We start from the raw sequence: 20,724 nt of genomic DNA on the forward strand, positions 1-20,724 counted from the left end.
TCCTCTTGTGGGACATGCAGATCTTTATATTTTATATTTTATTACACTGGAAAAGCAAATGTTGTCTAGGAATAAAACAGACACTTTATTGGCTTCATTGCACATGAATAAAATCTACCACCTACATTAAGAAGCTGCCAAAAAAAAAAGGTCAAAGGAAGTTTAGTTTCTCTTATGTATTGCAATTTAATAAAATGTCTTACAAAAATCCCTATTCCAAAAGCCATCCAGAAAAGAAGTAGTACGAGAGTAGTACCATTCATGAGTAGCCAACATAGGAGCAGCCTTTGATGAGAGGGTGCCTTTTTGATACAATTCCATAATATCAACATTGGGTGGGGGGTATGTGGCTTGTCAAAACTCATGATGTCAGTGAAAGTTGTTCTGACTCTTACACAATTGTATCTTATTTTGTTTCATCAAGATTTTCAGAATGAAAATGCAACTCAGCTAGATTTTGATTTCAACGCTTCAGAAGACACAAGGGAAGATCACAAATTGCACATATACACATTTCACTAATAATCTCTTTTCTGTAGTTAATAAAATATAGATTTCTTTGACCTTGTGTTCATTAAACAATATACAAACCACAAAAGCCTTATACCGTTAAACAAAAATTCTGTTGCTAGGGTAGATTAATTTCCTAATGAAAAGTAATATACCTTATATGCTTAAAACAGTGCACTGTCAAATAACACAAGTCTATAACTTTCTGGGAAACATTGCTACTTATAAGCAATAACACATTATTGCTTCCATGTATCTCATAATAACTCGGAAGGTCCATTAAACCTAAACCCATTTTTTAAATTCCTAGCATGCTTGAGGTAGTTTAAATATGAAAACTATTTCCATGTGTCAATTCAGATTTTGTTTCTGCTTCCTTTGATCAACCATTACGGCAACTACAGTCAACTTGTGATTAGGAAGAAAATTGCTGAGACCATCTCCCTCCACATTCCCACATAATTATAAAATAATTTTGTAATTAATGGTTTTCCTACCAAAATCTGCCAGCTTCAACTCCCCAGTGTCACTGATCAGAAGGTTTTGGGGCTTCAGGTCCCTGTGCAAAATGTAACGCTGGTGGATGTACGACAGCCCTCGCAGCAATTGAAATAAAAATAACTGGAAAAGAAGGAAGGGAAAAAATTATCTTTATTAATACTTCGATGGACAGACTCCATTGGGTTTTCTGTACAGTGATCAAGGTGTCTGTATTCTGGGAACTAGTTCCTTGTAGCTTTTCCACAATTATATTTTATGTACCAAAATGCATTTTTAAATAACTTGAGTAAAATGGAATAATAAAACACATTTCACGGGAGTACAAGTTTAAACCACAAATTTCACAGCATTTACCTGTTGTAACAATCCACAAATAGAAGACTGAATTTGTATGAAGCTACAATGACAGTTTGTTTACCATATGGCCTTAGAGATTAGGTGGCAGCCTGAAGACAGATGTGTATCTCCACTAATTATAGGAAGCAACAGCACGTAGAGAGGACAGGCGCACAGGAACAGATGAAGAAAATGTGAAAGGCTATATACAAGGTATATTAAACAAAACCCAAAGGATTTTAATCCCAAATATTTTACACAAGAATGTTAAAGAATGTGATTAAATGTTAAAATGTGATTAAAGAAGACACTTTTTTACTCATTCAAAAAGTTAAGACTGTCTGATTATGATATTTGATATCTTCTCAATTCTCCAGCATCCAGAAATTAACTTTGCCATTTATATCAATATGCTCAATTCTTAACATGGCCCTATCGGTGGTTACTTAAATCTAGGGCCATGAACAGACAAAACAGAGCTTTCCACAAACCTGTGAAAAGCCCTAGGATTGCAAGAAAACCTGAAGTTAATATATATATATAATAATGGGGTGGTTAAAACTCTCCCAAACTACAGAAGCAGCTTTAAAAAACAAATTCCCTCAGTGGTCATTGCTAGGCAACCATGACAGTACTGCCATCCTTCAAGCCTTGTTTCTGTCAATAAAAGGCAGAACTCATCAGGGCCAGGCCTGGCAGCAAGCACCGAACAACCTGCTACCCTCCAACTTCCATGACTAGTAAGAACCTGGCAGCTTGCTGCTGTTCCAGCAGCCATCCCACAAACCCAGTGTTGTGTAGTGGTTAGAGGTTCAGAAAAGGATCTGGGACAGACAGGTTCAAATACACACTCTGCCATGAAGGCTCACTGGGTGACCTTGGGCTAGTCACGCACTTTAAACCAAACCTACCTTGCAGGGTCATTGTGAGGATAACATGAAGAAGAGAATGGTGTAAGCTGATTTGAGTTTACATTATGGAGAAAGACAGGGTATATACAAAGCAAATTGGCTGGTAGGTGGGAAGGTCAGAAGGAAGGAAGCAGGAAAAGGGGAGACAACGGTGCATTCAGAAAAGAGTAAATAGTGGGGGGGGGGGTGAGATGCCACCTGCAAATTCTTGGGGCTCCTCCACTTGTTCTATTATAATTTCAAGGTGTTTATGAAATACCTTTTTCAAAAACATATGCCAAAAATTATTCTTACAGACCAGAAAAATACGATTGTTGCTCACAGTTGATCTTGGAAGACTGCTTCAAGATATTTAGGCTACTCTGCAATGTGATATTTTATAAAAATAGAATTTTAAGATTATTACTAAGTGGCAAAAGTATGGTTGTAAGTTATAGCACAACAAAATATTATAAACTATACAAAAATTATACTTTCCTATTCTAGCAGTTCTGCTATGTGCAAAAACAGATGTTCTCTTGGTTACCCTGGAGTATTAGGTCATTAAAAAAATCCCAATTCAACACAAAAAATATTCGCTATTTATCTATTAACCCAAACTCTTGTATGCAATTGTGAAATCTGATTATGGGAAGATATAAAGTGACATGAAAAGTACAGAAGTGTCATATGACTGAAAGCCATAACAATGTAATTACATTTCCTTTACCCTGCTCATGCACACATAATATAGTGTGAGCTACTTGGACATTACTCACCCACCCCAAGTATTCCCAGATTTTAACTTAATAATATTCCAAGGAAATATAAGAGGGGAGTAAAGAAATGGTAAACATAGATAAGAATTCTACTCAGGTGGCATTTTTTACACTTATAAATTGGGTAAGACCCAAAATTGGATAGTATAAATCCTTAGATTTAAAATACACATGACAGAATGCATTGTTTTCTAACTAGTAACAAAAACTTCCAGCCAGGGAATAGGGAATGGAGATCTGTCAATTCTGGCTGAGATGGCCTTATTTTTTTCCTCCCCACAGCAGCGTTCCTAAAAGTAATGCAGCAGTAAGACCTGGTCTACACAATAAAGCTTACCACACTCCTGGCTACTGACACAAGGGCTGAAAACTTGCCCTGAATATTCATTTTTGCAAAGGATTATATGTATTGCATAATGTAAAGGATTTTTTAAAATTTCCATTGCAATAAGCATCCCCGTATCCGAGTTTTGGAGGTTTCATATCCCATGAATCACAGCTAACTATCTAATGCCATTATTTTGAAAGGGAATCACACATACAGATACAAAAAGCCTTGTTATCAGGGTCATAAAGCAAATGTTCTAATGCCACAGACTAGAAAAATCATGTGAAATCATCACAGAATTCTCTACCAACTTGAAAAGATGGAAAATTACCCAAGAATGTCCTGCATTACATGAAACTGTTACACTTGGTAGATGCTTGGAGAATTACAACCCCCAAAGTTAAGGATTACACTTTTTTTTCAGATAGGCATCAAATGTATTCAAGGATAGATATGTGCTGGATATCAAAATCTGCATTACTGAACTTAAAGAAAGTAGAAGTACAACTGAAAATTTACACAGATCATAATCCCCTGCTGATGGGGAAGGAAGAATTTAAGAAAAGAAGATGGAGACTGAATGATAATATATTACTACAAGAAGACATTATAAAGAAGTGTAAGAAAGATTTAGAAGAGTTTTTCCAACTGAATTGCACCAATGATGTCTACATTACTACCATTTGGAAAGCAAGTAAAGCTTTTATGAGAGGGAACCTAATAGCTTTGACCTCAAAGAAAAAGAAGGAGAAAGCAGAACTCATGAATGAAATTATAACTAAAATTCAACATCTGGAAGGACAACGTAAGAAATCTCTAAAGAAGTCAACATTAATCGAAATTAAGCAATTAAGAAATCAACTGAACTTGTTACAAGTTGAAAATATGCAGAAGAAATTTAATATTGATAAAGCTTTTGGTTTTTGAACCCTGCATTTTTGTAACCTTTGTAGCACATAGTTATATATTTGTTTTAATTTTCCTCCCTTTTTACCCTCTTTCTTCTGTACCCACGTCTGTTAAATTAAAAAAAAATGTTTTGAAAGAATTCTCTACCAACTCAAAAGGGCAAACATAAGTGGTAACTCTTTATAAATGAAAATACATCATATGAAACAGATGTCTTCCTGTGCTGATTGAATGGTCTGAAGTTCTGGCATGTTCTGGAACCCAGGTAGAGCAGTAGCAGAAGGGACATGAAGGTGATGATACACTGCTAAATACACAGCACAGTTCTACATTTTAAAAGTCTGGAAGAATTACTACAAGACACCTAGAATTTTAATTAAAAAATTCTGCTGGAAGCTTGAAAAAATATGTCTGAAGAGATGTGGCAGGCCAAAACTACATTTTAATCACTAAGAAATACAACATTCTCCTGAACACTTGATGCTGAATATCTCGACAGTAGACATGGGCACGAACTGGGAAAAAAACGAACCACGTAGTTTGTGGTCCGTTCAGTTTCACAGAACATGAACCAAGAACTTTGCTGAACTTGAGCCGGTTTACGAACAAGTTCGTGGTTCGAGGTAGCCCAGAACAGGCCCCTTCATGCTCACAGCCAAACTAAACAATACAAATTACACGAGGTCATGTGAATGTCTAAAATAATGTCTGTTCCTTCCTGTTCATGCCCATTTTACTCCTGATGAACACATGTCCTGTAGCCCCAGTCCGTGCTCGTGTTGGGTAACTGGTGCAGTTGCGGTTACGAGTGTCCATAGTCATAATCAGCGAGTCGCCATTGCAGAGTGTCGATTTTGAGAGGCTTCTACTTCTCTTTCCCCTCTTTCTGCCCTTGGATCCGGCTTACACTCAAACTGCTTTGCTTTTAATTTGGATAGGGGTGGCATTTTGCAAGCAAAATCCACGAAATTTACAGGAGCTAGTCCTCACTGTCCTCTAAAGACCCCTCAAGTTTCAGAGAGATTGAACCCCGGGAAAGGCATGATCCATGGGTCCCCCCTTCCTGTCATTTTCTCTTCACAGTAGTAGTTTGCTGGTGACTTGGGGTAGTTTTGTGTGAATACAGGTCAATACATGTCCCTTGTGCATGTCTGGTCAGCTGTACAGACAACCTTGTACTAGCTGGATGGGACACACTGGGGGTGGGCCTGGGTGGGAACATTTTCACTCAGATAATGCTGTTTCTATGTTGTTTGTTCTCTTCTTTTTTGTACAGTTTTTGTTAAGAATCTGGTAAGAAAAGAATGCTGCAGCTGAGTTTTTCTTCTTCCCAACAGTTGTGGCACAAAAGCTTCAATGAAGTCATTCCCGTCCCATTCCCAGGTTTCCAAAAATAGCTCTACAGAAGAGCTTAAGACCTTCAATGAATTATTGGCACCAGTGTTTGGACAGCCCAATACATGGATAGTTTTAGTAGGCAGCCCAACTTGCAGTCTTAGTAATTTGGTTGAGGATGAGGAGAATATCAGTTGAGCAGCAAGGCTCAGAAGAGCAAGGGAAGATCCTTTTCCTGCTGGAAAATATCTTTGTAGTCTCACAGCTTGTGCACCTTTTAGTTGTTAGTCATGCATCAGTCCTCAGTTCTTGATTACTGTGGGGGATAGCAACTAGAAGAACCTCCTTCCCCATACTCATACATTCACTGAGAGCTCTTCTCAGATCTAGAAGAATGAGCATGAAAACTAACTTCATACTACAGGAGGTATATCTTGTTCCTGCAGTTTGCCTGGTTCATTGATTTCAGGGCTCAGTCTGGATGACCAGGCTGCCATTGTCTAAATGACCACTTTTTATTACCATGGTGACCTTTAAAAGAAGATCATAACAGAAATTTCACCCCATACTGAAAGAGTGAATGCTTACAGCACTCCATATGCTTACAGCAGCCATCCACAGTTGAGAAACATCTCAGAAGGCCTTCTGCTGGAAACAAATAGGGCAAATGTTTGGGGGCTAATTTAACAATTGCTCACCATATAAACATCTCAGAACTGAAATGGCACCACTTAAGGAGCATAGCTCCTTTTACCTATGAACAATAAACTTGTCAAGCCCACTGCCATAGGTCCAAATGATTCAACACCAGGGCTGGAGAGTTCCAAAAATGTACTCTAGTACTAGGTCCCCTGACACAGCTCAATCCCCTTAAAAGAAGTGGCTTTTACCTATCAACAGGGTTCATGTAACTGTTGATGGAGTTTGCTCAGAAGGCTCAGAAGCATCACAGATTCCAAGAAATGTAGATCAGCTAGAGACCTGGAACATTACAATACAGAATGTAACGCAAGGAAAGAGGTATATTCTGGTAATCACAACCCCTCCCACAGTCCATGAGCCACTACATTTAAAGTAGTTTACAAGAAGATTCCACTACATACAAGATCATCCATCATCTCATTTACCCCAGGAGAGACTCGACGACAGAAATGATCAGTGATTAGCCAAATATATGCCCTTTTCTGCACAGTGAAGTTAGTGAAAGCCTGTGTGCTCTCTGATTCACAGGAAAATATGATGTTTAGCCCACCTTCTACTTGCTGCTTGTCCATTCCCCCAGGATTTTGTTCTAGCTCATGGTCTTTGCCTACAAGGAAAGTATGAGACATCACCCTTATCTGCTGAGTATAACATGACACAAACTTATGCATGTGTCAGTGCTCCAGCCTTAAGATTGACAGGGAATGGCATGGTGCAAACACTTCAAGGGCAGTTGCTTTACCATGTCTCTCCCATTTGGACATGGTAAAGCATAGCCAAGATAATAGTGGGAGGTGGAGGGGGGGAACTATGGTAATTTGGAGCATGGAAGAAGTCTCTCCATACCTCTTCCTACAAGTGCTTTTTAAGGCTAAACTATAAACCAAAGGATCTAATCATGGATCCACAACATATCATGGTCCACCCTCCTTTTACAGTGATCTCCAATATTAATTTTTGGTATCTGAAGACAGGTGGGAGGGGAAGAGAGTTCAACTTGCCTTGATTTAAAGCAAAAACAAAAAATCACCACCAACAGGTTGAAAGTAGCAGCACCATACTGAGTTTAAACTACATGGTCATTCTGAAACATTTTGAAAGTCTCTGAAAGCACAACCTTAGCATCAACAATATAGAAAAACAAAACTGGCGAACCTGCAAGGACTTGAAGCCATTACTCATTTTCCCATTCCCTACACTATTTCCTTTTTCTATTTCCTCCTGGCAGCTGCCATATCCTCACCCCTTCTTCTGCTTCCATCTGTCCTTCCCTCTCACCAATAAACCTTTCTTTTATTTGCCCTTCCATTCTTCAGCTTTAGCTATCATTTGTTTACTTTGTTTATACTCTACTTTTGCCCCAAAGAGGACCCAAAGCAGCGTACATCATTGTTCTCGTCTCCATTTTATACTCACAACAACTGAGTTAGATTAGGCAGAGATAACAAACAGCCAAAGATCACCTGACATTGATACAAAAGTCATGCAGTAGTAAGTTGCTTAGGTGAGTTCTGGGGAGGCAACCGCTGGACCTAGCCAAGTCACACACAAGTTGTGTGGAAGCTACCACTGGGACCAGGCAAGCTTTGTGGCATTAAGTCATAGCCACTGTCACATATGGGTAAGTCATACAAAATGCATTGTGGCAAGTTGCATGGTGGTTCTTGCTGGCCTCTATGAGTCCGCCCTCAGGGAGAAGGGAAGCAGGAATGGACAGGGAGGCCAAAATAACCCTGAAAAGGGCCCCAAGCCCTTTATTGACAAAAAAACAGGGTTGAGACCAAGGGGTGTGGTTGAGGAGGAATCTAATCAGTCTACTGAGATCTCATCAAGCTGCAGGCACTGCTTTTATATTTTCAGGGTTTTTAAAAACTCTAATCAATGTATTAATTTTTAGATTTCAAATTTTTCTGCAAGCTTGGGGCTATTCTCAGATTTGTAGGAAAATCTATCTTGTCTGTTCATGGCTCTAGTTTCTGAAATTTAAGTATCCACAGATGTGATCATGTTGAAAATTAGATATACTGATTATTCAAATTCCATTTTTGTAATGTTTAGTCATACAATCAAACTGCTATTTTTTTTAAAGACTACAGTCGTTCCTGAAAACAATCTATACTAAGTATTAAGAAAAACTGCATTTGATGGCCACACCAAAAGAAAAGAAAAAGTGTTTTTTTGCCATTTTACCTTGACAACTGCACTTTAACTGAGGGAGCACTTTCCAATAATGAGTCCTGTGAGGATAGTGCCATATGAAGGTCAAATCAATTTAGAAGTTTATGGAGTGTGATATCAATGTGTTAGCAATGATTAAAATGTAAGGGCAAAAGGCATTAAACCCAACAATTTCTCCAATAAAGACACAACTGGTCTCACTGCAAGAACTAGACTTCTCCTCTCCTTTCAGACTGCTTAGTGTAGACAGATTATAAATATCTCCTTCCTTCGAGATTGCAGCAGCCTTTGAACATCCCACCCTCCACCCAAATCTACTTGCAATTGTTGCATACTTCAAAAAAGGTATAGAAAAATGGGAACTGAAGCAGGGTGCCAGTTTGGGCAGCATATTATTTTAAGCATGCCACTGAAAACAGTTGCTTCAAGCAACTTGTCATAAGTGTAATGGGAAACAACATAGAGATAACTATCCTTACAGATTTTCAACACAAGTGCATGTTTGAATATTGGTTCTAGGAGCTGATGAGTAACGGAAGGATATCTTTCTACTGGTGGCATACACAAATCTGATTTTCTGCCATGCTTGTGTCTACCGTTATCCCCCAGTATAACTGGCATACACAAATCTGAAAATTAGCGTAAAAATTCACAAAATTACTCCTGATCATATGAACTGTTTGACCCTTATTGATGTTTGACTCTTATTGTATCCAAAGATGATTAAGAAAAGTGTCCCTTACCACTAAACATCTGTTCCTGAATTCTTGAGTTATATGATAAATTTACCAATTTACCATCAGAGAGATACAGTCTATAATTTTAAAGTTAATGTCTTTAATATTTTTTGTATCTCAAGGTTCATAAGGAAAACATTAACAGTATCAAACCCTGCATTCTCATATCATCAGGAACAAAAGACAGCCATTTTAACATGAAGGGAGAATACGCTGAGGCAGCAGGATGCTTCCTGCCACAATAAACTCTACTTCAGTAAAAGATACTTCTAAGGGCTTTTCTGAAATGATTTTCTGGGGTTGTCTCCAAAGCCAGGAATTTAAACACTTATCAAAACTATTTCTTATAGGCTTAGAGACAGAGCTTACACTGGTGCCAGAAAAAGACTCCCATCTATCCAATTATTTTAGGGCCATTTTCTTAGGTAACATTCAAAATATGACTACTGTATAATTCAAAAATCACAGAGTTTTAAAAAATAGACTAATTTACATTTCTATAACTCATCTGAAGCTAAAATAGATTCTAAAGCTATTGGCAAAAGCATTTGTTAGTTTCTGTTTTCTTTGATGTTCTTTTTAATCTTTACTACTACTGTTATCACTGTACAGAAGCTGCTGATAATGATGACAGGGTGTGCTTAATTACCAGAACTTAATAAATACTCTATCCTAATCTGCTAGTACAGCATTCTTCTTAGTAACTAGCATCCCTTAATCAATTAGGTTAAAAGGCCCCTACTATACCTACCCATGAAATAGCCATTGATTATGATGGTTAAAAACCTAAATAAGCTTTCTAATGGACTGTATGTTCTGTTATCCTTCATTTTTTCTTAAAAAGGAATTCTATAATCTTCATAGATCAAAGGCCAGTGAGGAGATATATTTCACAAAGCTCAGAAACCTACCTACTCACCTGAAAGGAAGTCTAGTAGTGCTTCCCAACCTCCAAAAATGCCATCAAGAAAATTATGGGGTAGTCTTAAATTCACACAAGTTACAGTTAAGTACAGCAATAAAAACGGTGTGGAATTTTTTTACAGGCAGCAGTATCTTATACTCAGGGTCATCTTCCTTTCAGTTAAATACTGAATGTGGTTGTTTTGTGAGATAAACAATAGTTTTTAATACCTGGCAGAAGGTTTATATATTTAAGGAACACATTCATACATTTGTTAACATCTAAGAGGGACAGATAAAATAATGTAGGGTAAAATCCAGACTACATACTTGATTTTGATTACCATGAAGATTTATTTAGAAATTGATTCTCAATACTATCTGAAAGAGACTGCAGCTTAATTTAGCAGAACATTACCCTACCCCATTCTGCACCTGCTTGTTCTCAGAAGTGTAATGGAAAGCTACAACTTATCAAGTACATTAAATGGCAAATAATCCTGTTTCACATATCCACTGTAATTAATGGAAAAATTTAGCTCTACTGTGAAGGTGGCTGAAATTTTAGAAGTGCTTCTCTTGGAACCACTATCAGCCTAAAGTTATGGGTTTATGAACAGAGTTGTAATTTGTAAATAATCATGTGAGCATTTCCATGTGGAAATGTTACACAAAGATTAACATTTTCTTTAAAGGTCCTAAATTTCTATTGAGTTTTCTTCATGGAAAAATGGGGTGGATTACTCATCCCATCCAATGTCACATTTATAGCTGAATAACTTAGCACTGCTAAGAGTTTTATCCAGCATTACAGCATTTTATCCATTATTACAGCATTAAACTTCACGTACACATTTTCTCCATCACTTACTGAATAAAACCTATTTATATGTAAGTATACCATCATGTGTCGAGATTGTTCATCACATCAAGTTTACTGTGTACACATGCATTATGTCAAATGAACAGTGAAATTGAATAAGCAGAGGAAAATATAGTAAGACTAACACTATTAAATATCTTCCAAAGACCTTTTTATCAGGGACGCAGTTTATTTCTATCTGCTTTATTTACATTTTTGGTTATTCACAATAAGAAAACATTAGTTATCAATTAAAATATTTTCCCTCACTCAGGATATGAATATTGGGATTTGAAATGGTTATATTTTATGTGTGCATTCCACAGATACATTCTTCTTTTGTTGAAATGAGATAAGATGCATAATAGCTGTTAATGAATCACTCCCATGTTCTGACCACTTTCTAACACCTCATTGCATTGGAGTAATTTCAACCATAATTACTTATGTCTTTGAAATATAAATATTTATAAGTTAATAAATAACCTAAGGCTTTTACTCTGGTTGTTAATTTCCAAATTGGTCTTAAATTGCTGAAATTATCCATTCCTCAAGAATAGATATTACTTAGGAAAACGTAACCATTATTTGCAGAATAATGTTAATGACAGAGCACCATGCAACAGAAGAATTTTGCTAGTAAGCATCAAAGCAAAGCTAAAAGCTTTAAAATAAAAAGCTCTCACCTTTTTGAGAAGAAATTTACACATATAAGAACACAACTCACAGAAGTAATAGAAAGCAACTCAGCCTGCCTGCTTGAATTGTCTGTCTGTCTGTCTATCTACCTATTTACATTTATTTATTTATTTATTTATTTATAGTCAGCCTCTCTCACTGCGACTCAAGGTGGATTACAGTGTGAGATTAGTACAGTCCATTTCAAGGACATTTCCATAAACAATGCCATTGGGTAAATAAAACACAATTTTACAAAGACATAGCATTAGTAAGAATCCAATACAGAGTTGAAGAACAGCTGAAACAGAACATAAGCAGTTCTAGGGCTGACATTTGACCACATGAAGCACAAATAGCTCATAGGAGCACATATTTAAGACCACAGGCTTGGAAAGCAGAACTTGTGGAAGCAGTGGGTTGAGGAGGCCTGGAGTTGAAGAAAGGTCAGATGCCAATGCATATCTACATATAACTACGTATCAGGCCTTTAGAGAGGAGGGGATGTTTGCCAATCCCAAGCAGCCAACAAAGCTGCTTGGCCAGGAAACCAAGTGGGCAAAAGGTTACAAGGCCTACAGCCTAGACCTCGATCCTGCTCATTGTGGCCTCTACTATCTCTGCAGCATTGTTTGTCAAAGGGGACAGTTCAAATCAAATCAACTTTTTAAATTAACCAATTCCTTGGCCTCAGGCTTCTACACAGTGTCTCTGACCTCAACCTTTTATGGGAATTAGTGACAAAAGCTTAGGACACACGTACACTTTCACCTTTTTAAAGCCAAGGAGCGGCCAGGGCACAGATGACACTCCCGAACTGATTTAATTGCTGGTTGGAAGCTTACTGCTGATTTTCTTCTCCAAGAAGTAGAAAGTCTCAACCTTAAGGTAACTATTGTTAAAGATTAAACCTACACAACAATTTGTATACAACCGTGCCCAACTAACTAGGTAGTATATATTGTACTAGTCTGTATTATCCAATTTACACAAGTTTATGCAAACAGTGCAATTTATTCCAACCACTAGGGTATATTGTTTCTCAGTGCAAAATCGCATACAATAACATTTCACAATTACAAATCCTTATTATAATAACATTCCACGTAACTGCTTCAGTAATGTTCCTAAACTCCCACAGCTGTTATATTATACACTCTTCATTACTCACTCAACTCACCAACCTTATTTAAAGCGCTAGTCCTCTCCAAACATGTCCTTACAAAAATGCTGCCAAATCAAATGAATTATTCAAACCGTTAGGTTCCATAGATCTTAATTTAAAAGTCCACCAAGCCTCCTGTTGCAACAGATCCCGTTGTGACATCAATGGGTCTCGATGATGGCTCACATACAGAACGGTATATACAAAGTCCTTGTCCGAATGTCCCATTGCTTTGAAATGTGCAACTAACGGCGCTTCCTCGATGTTCCTCCGTAATCGCGATCGATGTTCCTGAATCCTTACTTTAATAGCCTGTCCCGTGCAACCCACATATTTCTTGCCACATACACATACAATCAATTTACCTTATAGTCAATTCTTGAGGCTTAGGCAGAATTCTACAACAATGCAAGATTTTCATATGCATGCGACACGATTAGAACAGCAACTTATGGAAAAATGCTATCCGGTTCAAGTAGTCAGTCATTGCAGAAACAGAGCCATAACGAGGGACCGACAAGTTTTTTTAAAAAATGTCAGGACCAGACAGGAGGGCAGATTCTGCTTTGCGTTAGACTACACACCCCTTACTGGACGTATAAGAAACATTATTAACAAGTATTGGCCATTAGTAGCGAGTATACCTGGGTGTGAAGGTAAACGACTCGTTGCCCTTCAAAGAACAAAGAGCTTCAGGGACCAATTGATTCACACAGATATGGTAGATAAGGTGCAATTGAAAGATCTACCAAAAGGGCATTATAAGTGTGGTAAATGCAATACATGCGATCTGGTAATGGCGCCATCGCAACTTAGGGACTTAGGCTTATACTGGAAAGAATTTACCAACTGTAATAGCCAGAATGTTGTATATTTGATTGTATGTGTATGTGGCAAGAAATATGTGGGTTGCACGGGACGAGCTATTAAAGTAAGGATTCAGGAACATCGATCGCGATTATGGAGGAACATCGAGGAAGCCCCGTTAGTTGCACATTTCAAAGCAATGGGACATTCGAACAAGGACTTTGTATATACCGTTCTGTATGTGAGCCATCATCGAGACCCATTGATGTCACAACGGGATCTGTTGCAACAGGAGGCTTGGTGGACTTTTAAATTAAGATCTATGGAACCTAACGGTTTGAATAATTCATTTGATTTGGCAGCATTTTTGTAAGGACATGTTTGGAGAGGACTAGCGCTTTAAATAAGGTTGGTGAGTTGAGTGAGTAATGAAGAGTGTATAATATAACAGCTGTGGGAGTTTAGGAACATTACTGAAGCAGTTACGTGGAATGTTATTATAATAAGGATTTGTAATTGTGAAATGTTATTGTATGCAATTTTGCACTGAGAAACAATATACCCTAGTGGTTGGAATAAATTGCACTGTTTGCATAAACTTGTGTAAATTGGATAATACAGACTAGTACAATATATACTACCTAGTTAGTTGGGCACGGTTGTATACAAATTGTTGTGTTGGTTGTTCCGTGCCTCTCTCTTGTTTTTGAAAGATTAAACCTATGCAGCCTAAGAAATATGCACCTGCCCAAAAGCCATCACTACCAGACTTATGAGGCTTATGTAAGACTTAAGAGATGGCAATTTTGTATTTACTGTCCAGCTTCTGTTAATTGTGTTTATTGTGCCACTAATGCAGACTGCATAGAAACAACAAAAAGCCGAACAAACAATTTTAAAAAGGTTATAAATTCAAAACTGATCTTATCAAGCTCTTTTAATCATGGCCCTGTATAATTTATGTTTGACACTTCAAAACAAGTGTTTCTGCTGCATCCGATTGTGACAAAAATGCAAGAGGAAACTGTATGAAGTACACAAGAAAAATATTCTATACACGCGTACGCACACCTTCTTATGTACAGAGCCTGTACTCACTCATTATAAATTATAAGAATTTGGAGTGTTGTGTGTACAGTAGAACAAATAATTTATGTGTGGTTTTGATAGAGCTCATGGAAACATATACCAAATTTACCAGAATGGTATTTTTATAAAGCTAAAATGTCATTTTAAAATATCTATTATTTTGAATAATCTTAAATGTATACACAAAGTATAACCAAGTTATTAAAACTCTCATAATTATTCAGTTATTACAGTACATGGCCATTGAACTGCGATGAAAGGCACTACATCAGAAATTTCACCTGCAATTATTTTTCTCCAAGTAGATCCTAGGGGAATCCATTTCTTTCAGGTGTAAAATGATATATAAAAATGGATTCTTAATTAGAATGGAGGCATCTCTGAGAAACTAAGCTACTAATAAAGGATGTCTTTGTGCCCATGTACTCAATGCAAGTACAACAAAATATTTATTATAATAATAAGGTTAGATTTATATACTGCCTTTCAGGACAACTTAACACCTACTCAGAGAGGTTTACAAGTGTTGTTATTATCCTCACGATAATCACCCTGTGAGGGGGGGTGGAGTTGAAAGAGATCGAGACGCTGTGACTGACCCAAGGTCTCCCGGCTGGCTTCAAGCGGAGGAGTGGGGAATCAAACCTGGTTCTCCAGATTAGAGACCTGCTACTCTTAACTACTATACCAAATGAAATCCACATGGTTTACATTTATTTAAAAAGTGAACTAAAATCTTCCAAAAACCTATGCTAGATATAAAAGCCTGCTGTTAAAATGAATCATAAGCACTTGTACAACTTTTTTGATGTTTCTTATACGAAAGTAGAAAAAAATAAGAGCCTGTTGTACTATATTTTCTTTGTCACACATTTATTTTTCCCCCAGGGCTGTAGACTGATCATTGCTGCAAATACCACCTTTTCTGCAAGGACAAGTCTTTGGGCTTGATGAAGTGCCTCTGCCCCTAAATGCACACAAAGCACACTGCATCTGAAACATAGGGGAGTTTCCAAAGTAGAGTGCAATTAAAGGACAAGGAACAATAGTCAAAGGTTTTTTTTTTAGTTTACAGATCTTGGGCATGCCTAAAGTACCTTGTTGCATTCTCAGCCACAGTGTTGGATTAGATGGACCTTTGGTCTGACCCAACAAGGCAATTCCTGGGTTCATATATTCTTATTGTCATTGTAGGCTGCCATATGACCATTTTCAATTTTTACTTTATGAACGGAATCAAAGTGCAATACAAGCTTTGTTACCCAGAATGAGTGTTGCCTGTGAACAAAATGTGCCGGTTGTGCAATCTTTACATCATGTATGCTTGTTTTGAGGCTTCCTCTAGTCACACTCCTGTAGACCCCCTATCTCAAGTGCCTCCCGCATGGCTGTGCCCTTCCAGCAGCTCTCTGGCTTGCTTCTCCTCTCTCTAACCTTGCCCACACTTGTGTCCTGAGCATCCTCCTGTGCAGCTTTGCTCATCCAGGTGCAGCAACAGTTCACTCTCATTTCCCTGCCCATCAACCCTGCAAGCCAACCTGTTTAACGACAATGCAAGTTAACTATGTTTTCCAGGTACTGAAGCGCTAGATAACAAAGCATCAATGTACATCAATGAGTGAATGCTTCTAGTATGCTTTAGGGCAGAGCCTAATGCAAAAGAAAGAGCGCTGTTGCAAATATAACATGATGAGACTCAGGATCATGCGTGTCCATATGAATGCTTCCCCTTTTTAAGCTGCATATGGAACAGAGGGAAGCGGTACACAAATTCAAACTGCACATGGTGTTAATTGCACTTTAGAAAGCAGAAAGTTATCCATGGGGAAGAATCCCTAGGACTGATTCCAAACCATCAGACACTCAAGAAAAGCCTTCTCAAAGTATATCTACAAGAGTATGTGCATGCAACTATTATTATTAAAGTTGTTTATCCATAAAAACATTTTCAGAAATACAAATCAGAGTAGAATCTTTGGTTATTACAGTCTAGAACTGAGGAAGTTGTCTGCAGAAGATTAACTGCATTTAAAATAATACAAAAATTCTGTCAACAACTTTTGCACATGCTCACACTCATTTGGTTACCTAAATGAATATCCTAATATTGTCACAGAACCAGTTATTAGGCTGGAAGTGTTACAGTTCCCTTTAACAGTAATGTTGTGGGGCCCATATTAAACATTAAAGAAGAATGATGCTGCCATCTTGTTGATTTGTGCTTAACTCAGGTTGATTTGTGCTTAACTCAGAGCCCCAAAGTAGGCAGAAAAACACGACCACTTCCCTTTATCCTGCAAAAGGTATAACCCACCTCCAAAATAAAATGGAATGTGTCCAGAGCCTAAAAATTGGAGGGAGGGGACCTGAGGTCAATGCAGTACTGCTGGCAAGGCAAAGAACAGGTGAGTTCACAGATCTGGTATGAAACCTAAGGGACACTTATAGAGCAAGGAGACAACTCCTTATTTCAAAAGCTTCTCTGGGGCTGTGTGCAGTCTGAGAGGTGTTCCTTTGACTTTTTAAAAGAACTGAAATGCAAGATCTTCACATGAAAAAAATTAAACAGCAGTCTTGCATAAAATAATCTCAGTTTATTGAGTATGTTTTCAAACAATTTCCCAGCTACAGAGGCATCAAAGTAAAAGACAACTGAACAAATATTATCAAAAAGTTGTATGACTGACTGCGATTGGTTTCTGATGTACGCTAAAACAGTTTGGCTGCTTTTCCAGCAGAAAGGCAGATCAAGTCTCCTTGTTTAGTAGAAGTTCAAGAGCTAGTTTATGTATTTTAGCTGCTTCCTTCATTTAGAGGAGCAATCTACCTCCTCACTTTAACACAAGCTTACCATCAAAATGTTTATTTGGAAATAATTTCCTACCTTCACATTGTCTGGATGGAGTCCTCCAGGATGTTTGTCCATGTACTGACATAAATCAGTGTGCTTGAAAAGAGAGAAAAAAAGTAGGGGGTAATATGTATTATCACTACCTCCGTATGATGGTAACACATCAATATCTTTCCACTTGAAAGCTGCTATTTCCTCCAGGTACAGCAAATGGAAAATGAGGAAAATATATATTCTCAACATCGACATCACCTTCAGGCTCCATTGTAGTTACTGGCTGATAAGATTATTTATAAAATATATCCTACTCTGTTCTAACAGTCTGTAGTGCTATAATGCACTAACTGGCATTTCAAACAATTGCATCTACAGATGCAAAATCACAGTGAATAAATGGTATATTTGGGGAGAAATTAGAAACTCTTACACTATTCAAAGACAGTGAACAAAGTGAGAAATGAAAGCTTTGTAATAGTATTTTTTTTTTATTCCAGATTGCTCTCTGCTGGACAACCAGATGTTCTGTAATGGAAAAGGAGTTATTGGGAAACAGCATGTGGTATTTAAAGAGCAAAAATAATAAAACCATGAATTAATTTGTCTTGTGAAGTCAAAAGACATGAAAAAACATTATTAAATATTGTTATCCAGAGAGTACTGATAACTGGTGAATAATACCGTGCTAATTTCAATCATTCTTGCTAAGTATATGGTCAAATTTTCCATGAGATTCTAGGATGCAACAGAGGAAAAGAATGTAATGGGTATTTATTTCTGGGTATCAAAAATGGTATACTGCACTTTCCTACAACATCTAAACACAGAGCCTATTATTTCATTTTAAGTTTGCATATACTGCTCAGGATAAAAACAAGAGTGCAAACAATAACTTGCTGTGCCAGAACACAAAACAGGGGTTGTAAGCAGAATTCAGTCCACAATCTCTATCTAGGTGCCTCTCTATTGTGATAATAACATGTGTTGGAAATGTTGCTGGGTTCTGCAGCTTCTAGAGAGCAGTGGTTGGAGCATGCTGTCCTTGAGCCAAATTATGCATTTGATCCACATGTCTGTAGAGGCTGAAGAGCTCATTTCCAGTTAGCACTTGGTTTTGCGTTGCCTTTCTCACAAGTAAGCACCAACATCACTACCTTGGGGCCAATATGTTCATCTTTTATCCATAGTAGTCTCATGACCATCCTGTTGTTAACCAAGAGGCCATAAATGAAAAGTTAACTTATTTCCAAAATATTATCATGATGCATTTTGGCAATTAAATATGTAACATTGCATATTTCTCTGTCACACAGTCTGCCAGAAACATTGTTCAATATTGTAAAACCATATAAGTAGAGAAGGCATCATGTGAACTGGAATGCAGAATGAAATCTGGTAATCTTTCTAAACAATAAGTTATGAAAATGCCACAACCAGTTGCATTTAGCATAAATAAAGCTGCTTCCAAAGAAAAGGGTCAATTAATACAAGCCATTTTAGCAAGACTTTCATATGAGCTTCCAGAGGAATCTCATATGAAGCATTTCACATAAGAAGCTGGGCAATGAAACCCAAACACTGAATGGTATTTCAACATTGTTTCCTTTTAATCAACTGGTTGTATAAAAACAAGATTTTCACTCTGTAGCATTCATCATCACCACACTGCCCACCATGTTCCTGTTTCGGCTTTGTTGATTGATTGTGTTTTCTGGTTTTACAACAATGCCCTCTGATATTATTTGTCACAGCTTGGATTATTTGATGACCGATATACTAAATGCTGTACATCTATGTGATGCCTTCTGGCAAATCATTATGGCTGTAATGATGTACATGTGTTATTCTACTCAGCAATCTAGGACGAAGCAGGCTACAGTAACATATTGTCTGAAAAACCAGCTCACCAACTTAAGTATTTCTTCCAACAGTCCACTTGGCATATGTTTAAAGGACAACCTTTCAGTGGAGAGGAGGGAAGTGATTTCCTAAGTGCAGTTAAGAGACTAAATGTGGTTCATTCCCACCACACCTCTGCCCTCTGAAGGAAATTCTGTCCTACTGTGTTAACTGTATTAAAGGGCAAATAAACAGCAGCCCAGCTGTAGTTGTGAGGAAGCAGCTTAGGAACCAACGCAAAACCAGAGTGTTTTATTTTCCTCACAGAAACTTCTCAAAAGCCACTGTTCTCTTTAACACTTATACGTCCTTGGAAACGTTTAATGTAATTTTTAACGTAATTTTAACGTAATTTTAAAATTAAACTATCTCAGATAATAGTCTTCAAACTCTAGGAGGAGAAAAAGGCATCAAGGCAACAATCAGCTTTAAATAGTTAGATGAGGCTGCCATTTCTAAAGAACTCCAAAGAAACAAAATGGGAGATCTTGAGGAGGAAGTGTGGGATCAAAAGTAGATAGAAACCAGCAGTTTGTGCACCATCAGATACTTGCATAACCCTGCTCCCAAGCTCGAGTCTGTATCTGAGCTCCCAAACTCATACGGCAGTAGCAGATCATGTCTTTAAACTCCTTGGATCGCATGTACAGCAAGGTAGGGGTGTAACAGACCTTGTCACCTTGGACCAAGCCTCTGAAAATGTGGCATATAGTTTTCCAAATTAACATCTCAAGTTGTGCACAACTGAGCAAGGCAGAATTGTTTTTGCACCACAATACGATAAAGGCCTCTGTGATAACATCTCATCATACCAGGAGTCAGGACAGAGAAGCCATAGTGTGGCAGAGGCTGTCCTTGCTGTTTCTGGGCTTCCCTCCTTACCAGCTTGTAGCTCTGTTAGCGCTGAATGAGACCACCCAAAATATCAGGATTCCCCTACAATCTGCCCTTAAGCCTCTCCTCCATTTATAAATAGTATCCAAAGAGGATCTTACCAAGGACACTAAAAGTAATGGCAATATACCAGCTATTGCTGCCAACATCCAAGACACTAAAACCACATACTGTATCACAAAGTTTCTGCCAACCAGGTACTACATAAATTCCTCTACTTTTGAAGCTCTCCCCCTTGCCCATCTTTTACTTGTCAGTTTCTGTCTGGATACCTAAGAAATTACCATTTCCCAATCAAAGCACATCTGTTTCAGATAATCCTCCCAAAATCTACCATAGAAACTCTCATCACTCATCATTAGTATCTGAAGCTT

The 20,724-nt window shown here is 37.7% G+C and overlaps 1 protein-coding gene across 1 annotated transcript in view; it reads right to left on the reverse strand.

The window, feature by feature from the left end:
* The window catches only part of CDK14 (cyclin dependent kinase 14), a 318,753-nt gene that overhangs the window by 142,856 nt on the left and 155,173 nt on the right, over positions 1 to 20,724 (reverse strand). The window contains exons 7-8 of the mRNA XM_054992114.1: positions 17,594 to 17,656; positions 1,008 to 1,131 (exon numbers count right to left, since the gene is read on the reverse strand). Coding sequence (XP_054848089.1) covers positions 1,008 to 1,131; positions 17,594 to 17,656 — 187 coding nt within the window. The remainder of the gene's footprint in view (positions 1 to 1,007; positions 1,132 to 17,593; positions 17,657 to 20,724) is intronic.

Source organism: Eublepharis macularius, chromosome 11 (genome assembly GCF_028583425.1).
Source record: "Eublepharis macularius isolate TG4126 chromosome 11, MPM_Emac_v1.0, whole genome shotgun sequence".
Taxonomy (NCBI): domain Eukaryota; kingdom Metazoa; phylum Chordata; class Lepidosauria; order Squamata; family Eublepharidae; genus Eublepharis; species Eublepharis macularius.